General features: G+C 41.7%; 1 protein-coding gene across 1 annotated transcript in view; it reads left to right on the top strand.

Moving 5' to 3' along the window:
- mms22l (MMS22-like, DNA repair protein) overlaps nucleotides 1–12,765 on the top strand; it is a 147,356-nt gene extending 134,591 nt beyond the window's left edge. The window contains exons 21-25 of the mRNA XM_078542289.1: nucleotides 1,951–2,162; nucleotides 4,727–4,896; nucleotides 9,183–9,270; nucleotides 10,682–10,849; nucleotides 12,372–12,765. Coding sequence (XP_078398415.1) covers nucleotides 1,951–2,162; nucleotides 4,727–4,896; nucleotides 9,183–9,270; nucleotides 10,682–10,849; nucleotides 12,372–12,459 — 726 coding nt within the window. The 3' untranslated portion in view covers nucleotides 12,460–12,765. The remainder of the gene's footprint in view (nucleotides 1–1,950; nucleotides 2,163–4,726; nucleotides 4,897–9,182; nucleotides 9,271–10,681; nucleotides 10,850–12,371) is intronic.
- The last annotated feature ends 824 nt before the right edge of the window (nucleotides 12,766–13,589 follow it).

Below are 13,589 nucleotides of genomic sequence, written 5' to 3'. Positions count from 1 at the left end.
AATTCAACAACAAGGCACAAAAATGTGTCCAGTTCTGGCTGGGCCATGTATAAACTGTCCGTGGACACGATAAGAAGAAGGATGTCCCAATGCATTGAACTAACTAGTGCAAAGTTTATTGTGGAAATCAAAGCCTTAGTAATCATGAAGCTCAGCTTGGGCTCTGCAGAACCACTTGGTTCCAGGCAATTAAATACTTTTAAATTGTAGTCACTGCGGTAATGTAGGAAACATGGCAACCAATTTGCTCACAGCAAACCCCTAAAAACAGCATTGTGATAATGACCAAATAACCTGTTTTAGTGATGTTGATTGAGTGTTGAATATTGACCAGTTCACAGAAGCTCTCCTTCGAAATAGTGCCTTGGGATCTTTTACATCCACCTGAGAGTGATGACACGGCCTTGGGTTAAACCAATCTCACCTTGGGTGAGGACAGCATCGCTGATAATGTACAAATCCCTCAGTGTTGCACTGGAGTGACAGTCTTGTTTTTTTTCACTCATGTCCTAGAGTGGCACTTGAATCCACAATCTTCTGACTCAAAGACATGAGTGCTACTGAGTCTTGGCTGACATCTAGGAGGTCAAGGTCCTGGGTTTGGGAGGTGCTCTTGAAGAAGCCTTGGCAAATTGCTGAAACGCATCTTGTAGATGGTGCAGTCTGCAACATATTGTCTGGGTGGTAGAGGGTGTGAATATTTAAGGTGCTGAATGAGGTGCCAATCCAGCAGGCTATTTCGTCCTGGATGGTGTCGAGCTTCTTCAGTGTTGTCGGAGCGACACTCATCTAGACAATGGAGCATACCCCACACCACACTTCTCACTTGTGCCTTGTGGGTGATGGAAACGATTAGGGGTCTCAGAAGGAGAGTCACTCGCTACAGAATTCCTAGCATCTGACCTGCTCTTGTAGCCTCAGCATTTATGTGGCTGGTCCAGCTAAGTTCCTGAGGATGGTTGATGGTTGGGGGAATGTCAACGGAGGTGTGGTTAGACTTTCTCTTGTTGGAGATGGTCATTGCCTGAGACTTATGTGGTATAATGTTACTTGCCATTTATCAGCCTAAGTCTGAATGATGTCCTGGGCCTGCTGCATGTGGACACAGACTGCTTCCTTATCAGAGGAGTTGTGAATGGAACTGAACACTATAATCATCAGGGAGTTTCCCCATTTTTGACCTTATGATGGAGGGAAGGTCATTGATGAAGCAGCGGAAGATGGTTGGGCCTCGGACACTGCCGTGAGGTATTCCTGCAACTATTTCCTGAGACTGAGATGATTGGCTTCTAACGACCACAACCATGTTCCTTTGTGCTGGGTATGACTCCAACCAGTGAAACGTTTCCCCCTGCTTCACATTGACTCCAGTTTTACTTAAGCTTCTTCATGCCACATTGCTGCCTTGATGCCAAGGGCAGTCACTCTCACCTCACTTCTAGCATTCTCACTTCTAGCATTCAGCTATTTTGTCCCTGTTTTTGACCAAGGCCTGGAACCAAGTGGTTCTGCAGGGCCCAAACTGAACTTAATGATTGCTAAGGCTTTGATTTCCACAATAAACTTTGCACCAATTAATTCAACTTAGGGCAGATATTTCAATGTTTCCTTACACTTCTATTGTGTTTACTATTATTATTCTAAATGTCATTTGAATAGTTTAAACAAAAGCAGTTTTTCTCTCATTACAAGTACTTAGCTCTGAGATACATTTGTGACCTGGAAATATTTTTTTACTTGTTCTTTCGACAATAAGCATTTTACCTTGGCTAGGTTGTCAGTTATAATGTAGAGCAGAGTTGGCTAATTGATGAACAAGTGACTATACATCTGCCATCTTGGAGGTGCCTGCTGTGACTCTGAGCTGGATGAAAAGGGACGTATCCTGGGGAGCCAATAATAAGTTAGAAATCATTTGAGTGTCATCTGAAATTCTCTTTCCTGTTGCAGGGACTGTCAGCTATCGTTGGACAAACTACGGCTCAGATCGCTTATGTTAAACAGCAGCTGCGGAATATAATTCAGCAGTATTTTGGTCGCTTTCTTCCATCATCTCCTACTGGGTCAGGCATTGTGAATCATCCAATATTACTTGCACTTTGTGAATCGATTCCAACGACTCAAGGTCAGACCCTGCGGAAGACAGTTCTTCTGGTCATTAAGTAAGAGTTTTTTTAATCCTCTTATATCAATGGATTCTTACAGAGTAGAATTCCTGGCAGAGAATTTTCTCCCTATCGGGGGGTGGGGGGTTGAGCGGGAGTAGGTGCGGGTGGGCGCGCAGCCGATCGCTGCGTGCCGCCACTTTACGTGGGCAGGCCAATTAAGGCCTGCCTGGCGTGACGCGTACCCGGAAGCACTGAGTGCTCCCTGTGTGGGCGGGGGTAGTAGGCTGAGTCGGGGCCTGCGCTCTTTTGCACAAGCTCGCGAAAGAGCGCAGAAATCTCCCTGAGGCACAGAGCTGTCTCAAGGAGATTACTTTGCTTTTTAAAAATTTTAATAAAGGGAAAAAAAAATTTAAAGACGTCCAGACAGTGTCACATGAGCTGGGACATGTCTATGAATTTTATTAAAAATTTCTTAAGGTTGGACAAGGCAGCTCAGTTAAGTATTTCAATTGGAATTTAAATGGCCTTAATAGGCCTTTGACAGTTCGGCGGGCGCGCGGCCAAATCCGGCACGCGCCTGCCGCACTCAAGATCTGAATGACGCACAGTGACGTCGGGAGGCATGCCTGACATCACCGCGCATCATTTTATGCGTCAGCGAGCGGGGCCCACCCGGCCCCTGGAGAAGTAGCATGTTATCCCACCAATTCATTATTTATACATTTTCAGACTGATTTACAATAGTCCAATAGTAAATTAGTAAGGTAACTAATTTTTCGGTAACATTCTTTCATAGTCCTGGTTTTCAAATGTTGTAGTTATTTGAGGAGTCCTATGTTACTGCCTCTGACTAAAGGGACCAGAACCCTGAAAAGTGTGAGGTGATACACTTTGGAAGGAGTAATTTGACAAGGAAGTATTCAATGAACGGCATGGCATTAGAAAGTTCTGAGGAACAAAGGGACCTTGGCGTGTATGTCCATAGATCTCTGAAGGCGGAGGGGCACGTTAGTGGGATGGTGAAAAAGGCATATTGGACACTTGCCTTTATCAATCGAGGCATAGATTACAAAAGTAGGGAGGTCATGTTGGAGTTGTATAGAACCTTAGTGAGGCCACAGCTGGAGTACTGTGTGCAGTTCTGGTCGCCACATTATAGGAAGGACGTAATTGCACTGGAGGGAGTGCAGAGGAGATTCAGCAGGATGTTGCCTGGGATGAAACATCTAAGTTATGAAGAGAGGTTGGATAGCTTTGGGCTGTTTTCGTTGGAGCAGAGAAGACTGAGGGGTGACCTGATCAAGGTGTACAAGATTATGAGGGGCATGGACAGGTTGGATAGGGAGCAGTTCCCCTTAGTTGAAGGGTCAGTCACGAGGGGGCATAAGTTCAAGGTGAGGGGCAGGAGGCTTAGGGGAGATATGAGGAAAAACTTTTTTACCCAGAGGGTGGTGACGGTCTGGAATGCACTGCCTGGGAGGGTGGTGGAGGCAGGTTGCCTCACATCCTTTAAAAAGTACCTGGATGAGCACTTGGCACGTCATAACATTCAAGGCTATGGGCCAAGTGCTGGTAAATGGGATTAGTTAGGTAGGTCAGGTGTTTCTCACGTGTCGGTGCAGACTCGATAGGCCAAAGGGCCTCTTCTGCATTGTGATTCTAATTCAACAGCTTTGTCACAATTACTATCAGTGTCATACCTGGTCATAAATTCAAATGAGCTACAGGAGTCCACTGAAAGGGTAACCAATGCTCTGGATACTATATATAGATTCTGAAGAGGTGGATTGGGTGAAACGTCACATGGAGTACTCAGGTAACACCTTCCAGTTCAAGATCACAGGATAATCTTGAAGTGAACAGCATATTAAGAGATCCCAGAAAGTACAATTAAATGTGAAACATAAATTCTTAAAATTGTATATATGATTCCTTTAAAGTTAATTTTCTTAATTCGTAGGAACTTTGTTGACATGTTTATTGATTATTTATCACTAGACTGTAGAGTTTATGAAGATTAAAAATGTTTCTAGAGAGTATTTATTTTTAATTCTGATAACCATTCCAAATGTTCTGCCTTTTCTGTGTTAGATCGGGTACCTTTAGGTAGCAGATCATTCATGTTTCCTGTCCTATCTATAAAATAAATGCCCAGCCTTACTGTGCCATTCAATATTTTCATAAATAACATTCATTCTGCTTCATTATAACATGCTTTTAAAAAAAATGATAGTACAGTGAAAACTGATAATTTTGCCTTTAAACGCATAGTAGTCTAACACAGTGGTATTGACAAATTATACTGCTTGTAAGGCAATCTGTCATCCTATACATTCTCCAACCCTTATAAGCCAGAAGACCAAACACCATCCAGTGGAGTAACTTTCATAATGGCTCTTCTTGTGTATCTCCAATACCAAGCAGCTGGTTAGCCTTCTTCTGGAACCTGGCTGTCTTTTTGAGATGCAGTCCCTTTTACGCACAAATACCACAAATGATAATGATATTAGCATTTTGTTGCAATGTAAATTTGTACAAATATTCAGTGTTGACCCTTTCAGTGCACCTGGACGGCTTCTGCAACTTCTGAACTAATTCTCAAAAATTATTCTCTCCAGTGAAAACTATATGCAGTTCAGAGGTCATGCTCCTCCTCCTCGCTTAGCAGCAGTCCTGTCATTCCTCCATGAACTGTTCAGAAGAAACCCAAGTAGTGATGCAGCCAGTGAGACAAAGTTACTCCTGCCTACAGTGCTGAAATGTTTAATGTTTGTGAATGAACCACAGGGTACGTTTTCTCACTGATTCCTGTTGACTGATGTTTTTATCTTAATGTTAAGCAAAAGATTCCCTGCAATTGCTTTTCTATATCTTCATGTGTGAGACCAAAATTTAAGTAGCAACCACGTTCATAACACCAATGCTGTTACATTCAGTTGACTCTCAAGGTTTCTGCAAAAAAATGAGCTGTTTAATGAGATGAGATAAGAAAACTTAGGTGTAGTTCCTGCTTTGGGCACAATTGGTGATTTCAGCCCACATTGTACCCAAAATTGCGTTTGTTTAGAAAAATCTCTTCCCCATCTGCTACTCAAACACAGTTCCACATCACTAAACAAAAAATCTGACAACTTTTTTTAAAAATTGCTTTTAAAAAAGACATTTCCTTGATTTAATTAAGAGTGATAACTTGGTAAAGTTTGATACAATTCAAAATGAATTTATCATTCAAAAAAAAGCATATTTTAAATCACATTGGGCTGTAACTCCCAACAAGTGTCGGAAAGTGCTGGCCTGCAGGAATTAGAAGAAATAAATACACATTTACAAGGTCTTGAAAGTTACGCTGACCCTTCCGTTTGCCGGAGCTGTGTTGGGCCTGCACTGAAAGACTTCTCGCAGGCCCTAGCAAAGTGTAGCTTCAGTGGATTCAAGAAGGTAGGGAGGTCCAGTGTGGGGCGGGTGGGGAGTAGTAGGGTGGTTTGAGGTCCGTGGGGAGTTGGGGGATGCGGTTGGAAGTCCGTGGGGAGTTGGGGAGAAGGGTGGGGGGGGTGGTCTGGGGAAGGGGGGCTCGGAGATCCAGTGGAGATGGTGGGAGGGGGGGAATATCGGGGTGGGATGCAGGTCTGAGGTCCGGGGGGAGTTGAAGGGGGGGTGAGTCCGAGATTCCCGGGGTGGGGTGGGGAGTGTCCGAGGTCCCACTGGGGTGGGGGGAGGTTCTGAGGTGTGGGGGCATTGTTGGGGGTCCTGATGCGTGTGAGGGGGTTGAGGGTGTGGGGGTCTCCTGTAGGGTCGGTCTGGGTCTTTACAATAGTTACCCAGAAGTTAGAAGAGGTTTTAATTCTTATAACTTTTTCTGAGTAACTATTGGTGTAAACCCGGCAGAACCATCCGAAGCTTGCGATTTAAACCGCATCTTGGATGGTTGCCCTTGAGAAGGTGGTGGTGAGCTGCCTTCTTGAACCGCTGCAGTCCATGTGGTGTAGGTACATCCACAGTGCTGTTAGGAAGTAGTTCCAGGATTTTGACCCAGCAACAGTGATGGATCGGCGATATGTTTCCAAGTCAGGATGGTGAGTGACTTGGAGGGGAACTTCCAGATAGTGATGTTCCCATCTATCTGCTGCCCTTGTCCTTCTAGATGGTAGTGGTCTTGAGTTTGGAAGGTGCTGTCTAAGGAGCCTTGGTGAGTTCCTGCAGTGCATCTTGTAGATGGTATACACTGCTGCTTCTGTGCATCGATGGTGGAGGGAGTGAATGTTTGTGGATGGGGTGCCAATCAAGCGGGCTACTTTGTCCTGGATGGTGTCAAGCTTCGTGAGTGTTGTGGGAGCTGCACTCATCCAGGCAAGTGGGGAGTATTCCATCACACTCCTGACTTGTGCCTTGTAGATGGTGGACAGGTTTTGGGGAGTTAGGAGGTGAGTTACCCATCACATGATTCCAAGCTTCTGACCCGCTCTTGTAGCCACAGTATTTATATGGCTAGTCCAGTTCATTTTCTGGTCAATGGTAACCCCCAAGGATGTTGATCGTGGGATATTCAGTGATGGTAATGCCATTGAACATCAGGGGGCGATGATTGGGTTCTCTCTTATTGGAGATGGTCATTACCTGACACTTATGTGGCGTGAATGTTACTTGCCACTTGTTAGCCCAAGCCTGGATATTGTCCTGGTCTTGCTGCATTTGGACATAGACTACTCAGCATCCAAGGAGTCATGAATGATGCTGAACATTGTGCAATCACCAGTGAACACCCCCACTTCTGGCACCTGTGATGCTGGGGGCTTGCGGAGAACGCCGAGATGGATCATCCACTCGGCACTTCTGGCTGAAGATTATAGCAAATGCTTCAGCCTTATCTTTTCCACTGATCTAAAGTCTCAAGTATAAGCCAGAATTGAAGTTTTCAGCTTGTATGTAAAGTTTTAACAGTAGATTTTTGTTGTCAGATTTCAGATATGTTCGCCACAAAAAAAATCAAGGATCCACAACTTGGGAATTGACTTGAGTTGTCAACACCCCTCTTAAATAGAAGATGTGCTACAATAGCTGCAGGATAACCTTACCTCGTGTCAATTTTTTATAGTTTATTTTGTCCTTTCATCTCCCAAGATAAGATGCTATGCTGTCACAATGTATCTCACCTGCCCAGTTGAGAAATGACTGCTTTCATTTACGAGGCAGTCAATCAGACCTGTTGGCAAATTAGTGTTTATTTTGTGTACATCCCAGCAGCCACAATGGTGCATTACTGACCTTTTCCCATTTCCCTTCCAAGCTTGTAGCTTGCTGTACAGTGACAAATTTGATAGGCTTATCTAACCCTGGGGAAGTCGCCTGATTTGGGGTGTGTTGGCCTAATTCTGTTAGAACTGGATTTTTTTTTTAACTTCAATAAACAATATTCTCAGGAGAGTAAAAATGTTCTTGAGTTATTAAACATAACATTTGTAGAATGCAGCTATTTAAAATTTTGAAAATTATGCCAGTTCCTTTGTCACATGAAGACATTATCAGTTGCCTCATGAGCATCTGAACTAACAATGGACTTGACAGCCAATGGTGAACCCACTCACATTCTAAAATGAGATCAAATAGAAAGAAATAATGAGGATTTTATGAGTACTGTTTATCTGGTTCAGTTTGTATTGCGACCATTCATTGTGTTTAAATATTTTGAGGTCTGTCAAACATTTTTGGTCGATACAACACAGATTAATTAAACTGTGCAAATCATCCTAAGTACCATGGCATTTCTTAGGCATTCAGTACTAAAATCACATAAGCTACCACATCATTCTTGCAGTACACCAGAGTGATGTGAAATACAGGACTAGATTATCTGCCCATTCAATTTATGCAATGTGCAGTGTTTTGTTTCCTACCTAATCTAGTTTTACTAGACTGCACATTTGGTGCCTGCTGTTTTATAAGGCTAGATATAAAATCCTGCATGTCAAGTTAAATAATCACGCTATGTCTCTTATTCCTGTTGCAGGAAAAACACATTGTTAAATAATGAAGCCAGAATCATATTTGTACCATTGCACAGCCCTGCCACATCTTTTTAAAGAAATAATCACCATGACAACTGTTTTAAGTGACATCAGTTGCACTCGTTTGAATCATGGCTTCACACTAACCTGCAGTTCAAAGGTCACTGTAGAAAAAAAATAAAACTTTTTCTTAGAGCACACTAAAGCAATTAGGCGGAGGTAGAAGACTTGATGAGGCCATCATAATAGTTGTGGCGTAATATTAATAAATATTCAGTGACAGATTTGGACAAATTGGTCTGCCTTATTGATTTTGCTTTCATCATTTATTCCTATCCTTCATAGTTCTTGTGTCCTGGTGGCTGAGTAGTTTATAATAAATGATGCCATACAGCCTCAATTTTTTTGAAAAGACTCCACACAGCATTGTAAATTTCTGTGAATTCTGTTCTTATGCAGATAAAAAAAGAACTTGTTTTTATAATAGCACCTCGTGGCCTCAGGACATCCCAAAGCAGTTTATAGCTAATGAAGTATTTTTGAAGTGGGGTTACTGTAATGCAGGGAAATAAGCTAGCCAATTTTTCCACGGCAAGGTCCAACAGTGATATAAACATGGCCAGATAATATTTCAGCAATGCTAATTGAAGGATAACTATTGGTCAAGACTGTCGGAGAACTCACCCGCTTTCCTTCAAATAGTGCCATTGGATCTTGTACATCCACCTGAACAGTCAGCTGGAGCCTTGGTTTAACGTCTCATTCTGTAAATGCAGTGATCTCCTAGCACTGCAGTTCCAGCCTAGATTATGTTCAAGTTCCTGCAGCAGAGTTTGAATCCATGATCGATCTGACTTAGAGGCAGGGGCGCTACAACTGAGCCAAACTTACACTTAAATGTGGTGGGATAATCATTTACCCAAATTTTTCTTGTGCATTTCTAGTGATTAGGCAGGGTGATAGGAGATACCTTCGGTAGCCAGAAATACAGGTAAAAAAATTGTCCCTTAAAAGCCATCCTCTTTTGAATGAATTTGCATAATTATTTTATGTAATTTATTTTTCTTTTCAGTGAAGAAACTGACCTCTGAGGTTATGCAATGTATAATTGAAAATTGTCAGTCATCAACTCCATGCCAGATTTGCCCTCATGTACTAAGGTAAGTGTTTTATCAGATCTACCCTAGATATGCTCTCTAATTTTGCCGTGCTTGTTACTTCTGTGAGTGGATGAACTAACTTTGTTCAGGGGTGTGACCATACAGTCCATTATTTAGTTATACAGTAACGCAGCCTGGGTGTGAAACAATAGAGCTCATTTAAGATCTGCACTGAACAGTGTGTCTTTTGCATGTGTACTTCTACAATCTTTTAAAAGGCAACTGAACGATTTAATGTGATTAAGTTAGGTGCAAATTATTATTTTAGAAACAGAAAGTGAATGTTCAGATTAACATCTATTATGCAATTTTAGCTTGACTCAAGTAACTACAGGATCTTCAAGAACAAAAGATACAATAGAATTATGCTGGCATAACGCAGCAGGTCAGGCAGCATCTGTGGAGAGAGAAACAGAGTTCAGGTCAATAACCTTTCGTCAGAACTGGGAAGTTAGAGATGCGACAGGCTTTGAGCAAGGGAGTGGATGGGAAAAGGACGAAAGGAAGGTCTGTAATAGGGTGGAAGACCGGAGTGATTGAATGACAGAAGAATTAGTCCAACAGGGCCAAAGGGAATGGTGATGGGATGAGAAAAGAAAGAAAAGATGTGCCTGGAGCAAGTGTGCTGCTGTCTGAAAGCAAAAGTAAAAGAAAAACTGAAATATGCAAAGAAAAAGAAACAAAATGGGGAGACAGAGTTCATCCTCTTCCTGCACTGGATCGCTGACCTCCCCTGTGCTCCGATGGTGCTGACCACTGCTGCCACTGCCTCCCAGGCAGGATTGGTTACTCAGGTGGACCTCATGCAGCCAGAGAGGGGGTAGCGGACATCGCGGCAGCCTCCCAGAGAGGCGTCATTAAATTTCGGGGCTGCTGTCTTCTTTTGGGGCTGTCTGTCGCCTGGCCAGTCCTGGTCTGAAGACATGAAGTAGCCGGCGCTCTGGTGCGCTTTAAATATGGCGCCCGGAGCAAGGAAGTGCTGAGGCCACGGCGTGGCAGGCAAATCCGAGCCTGCCTGCCAGCAATCCGGAGTGTTTCCTGTGAATGCATTACTAATGAGGCGGGACGTGCCGGGAAGGAGAATAATACGGCACAAAAACCCGCCATTGCGGCCGGCAGATAAAATGACTTTTTCTTCGCCCACCACTGCACTTAGTGCAAATCTGGGGTGATTCTGCTTTTTAAACCTATTCAAAATCACTTTCCTTTAAGACACAATACTTATCCTTATGCAATGAATACTTATCCTTATGCAGTCAACTTCTCAGTCAGCTCCATAAACAGCAAAACCAAAATCCCAAATTATACAGTATGATTTGACTATCCTAATCAGTTATAAATTTAATTAGATTTTCTTATGATTCAAACCAAATTGTTAACATATTGATAGAAACTGTTGAAACTTCTCCAGACAGTTCATCCAGGAGTATATTGGGATCTACGATCACCAGGTGTACAACATCATGGAGATGATAGCAGTCCTGAATTGCAGTTTGGTTATCGGCCTCATTCCTACGCTAAGTCAGGTGCTGAAGGATACTGAACATAAGCGAGGATTGGGCAGGAACAATTCACAAAGGTAAGCCTAGTTCTCAGAATCTTCATTCTTAGAAGATGTTGATGGCTGCAAAAAGAGTGAAAAGGGAACATTCCCGAACATGAATAACTTGCTGTGGGCATCTACAGATTGGAGACTGAAAAGAAAATCCTTGAATTTGAATACACTCAGCATTGGTTTATATAAAATCTATTTAAACCTTTGGTTTCCTACCACTTGACACCCTCCCCATTTCTTTAACCTAGTTGTCTTTTTTTCTTTACTAAGTGTATCTAACTTATTGTGTAGTCTTGTATAGTGATAATGCAGCAATGAAACAAGGGCAATTTGAATTTTAATTCCTTTGAAAAATAAAAGCATCCAACTCCTTAGCTAAGTCAATAAGTAAATGTGTGGTTCATATCAGCTAGGACTTGCTTGTACCATTTCCTTTGGTATATATTTGATTAAGATGAGGATAAAGTCTGCCTGGATTCCCACTCCAATGCCCCCTCTTGGAAATTACACTTGTATGGGAATGGCAAAACCTCTTTCTCAAATATTGTACTTGGAAGTACAGTGTTCTCTATTTCTCCTCTCAATCCAAGCAAAAAGAAAAACCTTTTATTCTCTTCTTCCCAGCAATAAATATCTCTCTGGGCAATGTTATAGGATCCATCTTGAAGTAGTGGATAGTGGTCTGAATTCTTCTGATGATCTAGTTGATATATGTACCATGTAGTGTTCAATTGATTCATTCATTCGGGTAGATTTCAATGAAGCTCATGCTGGGCTGTGATGCTACTGGTCAAAAAGCCTGCTAATCCTCACCGTCTTGGCTGGGTATGAGGAAAAGCCACATCAGGGAGCTAATGGTGGGGCACTACTACTCTTCTCCACATGGAACCATACTTCATTGAGTACCTGCCTTCAGGAGACAAGGGGAGAAAAGGGGATTATATAAAATTGGTACAAATTTTTAAATGTACAAGACAATAGACAATTAAATAAGGTTACGTACAAAGACTTTCAATATCAGCATGTGGTTAATAAAGTTTGCTGCCCTTTCATCTGACACGTGGATCCTAATAAGTTCAGATGTCTTCCAAATAAACAAGGGCGGGGACAAACTGCGGTACAGGAAATCTGTAATCAGCAAAATAACACTGGGCGGTGCACAAGAAGTTACTCAGCATATGTAAAGAAAATATGCATCTTAATGTTTTGGCCATCTTCATGAGAAATGAATAGATGTACTCCAACCCAATGAGAGGTATTTAAATAAATCTTCACCTGTGTGAATCTACCATTGGCTAATTAATTGAAAAGAGATTAGGCAAGTCAGGTCTGTTTTCTACTCCTTGACTATAAACAGGAGCCACCACCCAGTTTCACAAACTCAGAATCTGGTCGTGTTTAAAAGCTACTGTATTCTTTTCACCACAAAAGAAACAAAGCTACACCATGATGGTCAAATTTAGTCACACTCTGCCTGAATAATGTATCAGTGGTATCCTGGTTTTGTCATCTGATCCTGAAAGTATATTTTCTGAATCTATTGCAGGGAGTCCTACAGAAGACTGTTGGTGCTTCTTGGGGAGGAAGGACAAGCTGAAATTATTAAGTTGGAAAAGGAATGTGATGAGGCCTAACAGAGAAGAGGTTTGTAAAAGCAAACACCAGACTGCCTCCTTTCCTTATTGCACTGAGGGGAAATACTGAAATAATATGTAAAACTTTTTTCAATATATACAGATTCTTAAATGTATAATAGTTTTTTTGTGACATAGCAATTGAGATTTTTTTTAGAACTAAGTTTTGTACTCCAGTTTTATCTGTCTGCTTTATTACAAAACTCTACCTAATTAAGTTGAATTTAATTATTACTTGACAAATCAAAAACAGACACATGTAAATATACATAAATTGTTGGAATAAATCAGTGACAAATGGTGTTAGGAGTTTTATTGCAATTGATTTTGAATTGTTCTCATGGATATTAGACATAGCATATTAATAAATTCATGCGCTGGAAATGAATTTGTCTTACCTAACTTGAGCTCAGCGCCATCGCAGCAAATTAAAGGGAATACATTTGGAATTAAAAGTTTGCTGCTGAAGAATTCTCTTATCTACATAAGGCTTTTTTTTCCCCGAGCAGTACACTTTCCTTAAAGATATGCCCAGCAATCAGGAATTTCATCAGCAATTACCCTTTGTGTGTCATTTTATGTGATACCTCCTGTTTCAGTTACTTTTTAATTCGCCAAAGTCGCAGTTTTATTCCAAGGGGAATAAAATAAAATGTAAACTTTATGTTTGTGTATATGATTCTGTGATATGATACCATTGATCTCTGGCGTTACTTGAGGATTTTGTGAAAGAGCAGTGGCACATGTCTGCATCAGGGAACATCATTTAGGGTATTGTTCCTACAAGAAATGTTCTGAACTATTTTGTACTTACCCCACTGTACTTAGAGAATATTGCAATACCTGGATGGACTCAAAACTATGAAAAGACGTTCATTATGTTACCAAAATTACTGTGGTTCTACTAACGACAGGTAAAATACTATAGCTTTAAGCTTACTGCACCTGACTGAACATGCATTCAAGATGCCAGGCCCTGGAATCATGTAAGGAATCCAAAAATCTGCAAATAATTCGGCAGATGTTTTCCTTGAATCATTGTGACCAGAATCTGTGCTTGTTACCCCCCAACCCCCAACCCTTCCTTATGTTTCGGGATACTTTCTCAACTTCCTTTCAAATAATTTAAT

Source organism: Cetorhinus maximus, chromosome 5 (genome assembly GCF_964194155.1).
Source record: "Cetorhinus maximus chromosome 5, sCetMax3.hap1.1, whole genome shotgun sequence".
NCBI lineage: Eukaryota > Metazoa > Chordata > Chondrichthyes > Lamniformes > Cetorhinidae > Cetorhinus > Cetorhinus maximus.
Note: the sequence above shows the minus strand (reverse complement) of the source record. Positions and strands in the feature narration are given on the sequence as shown.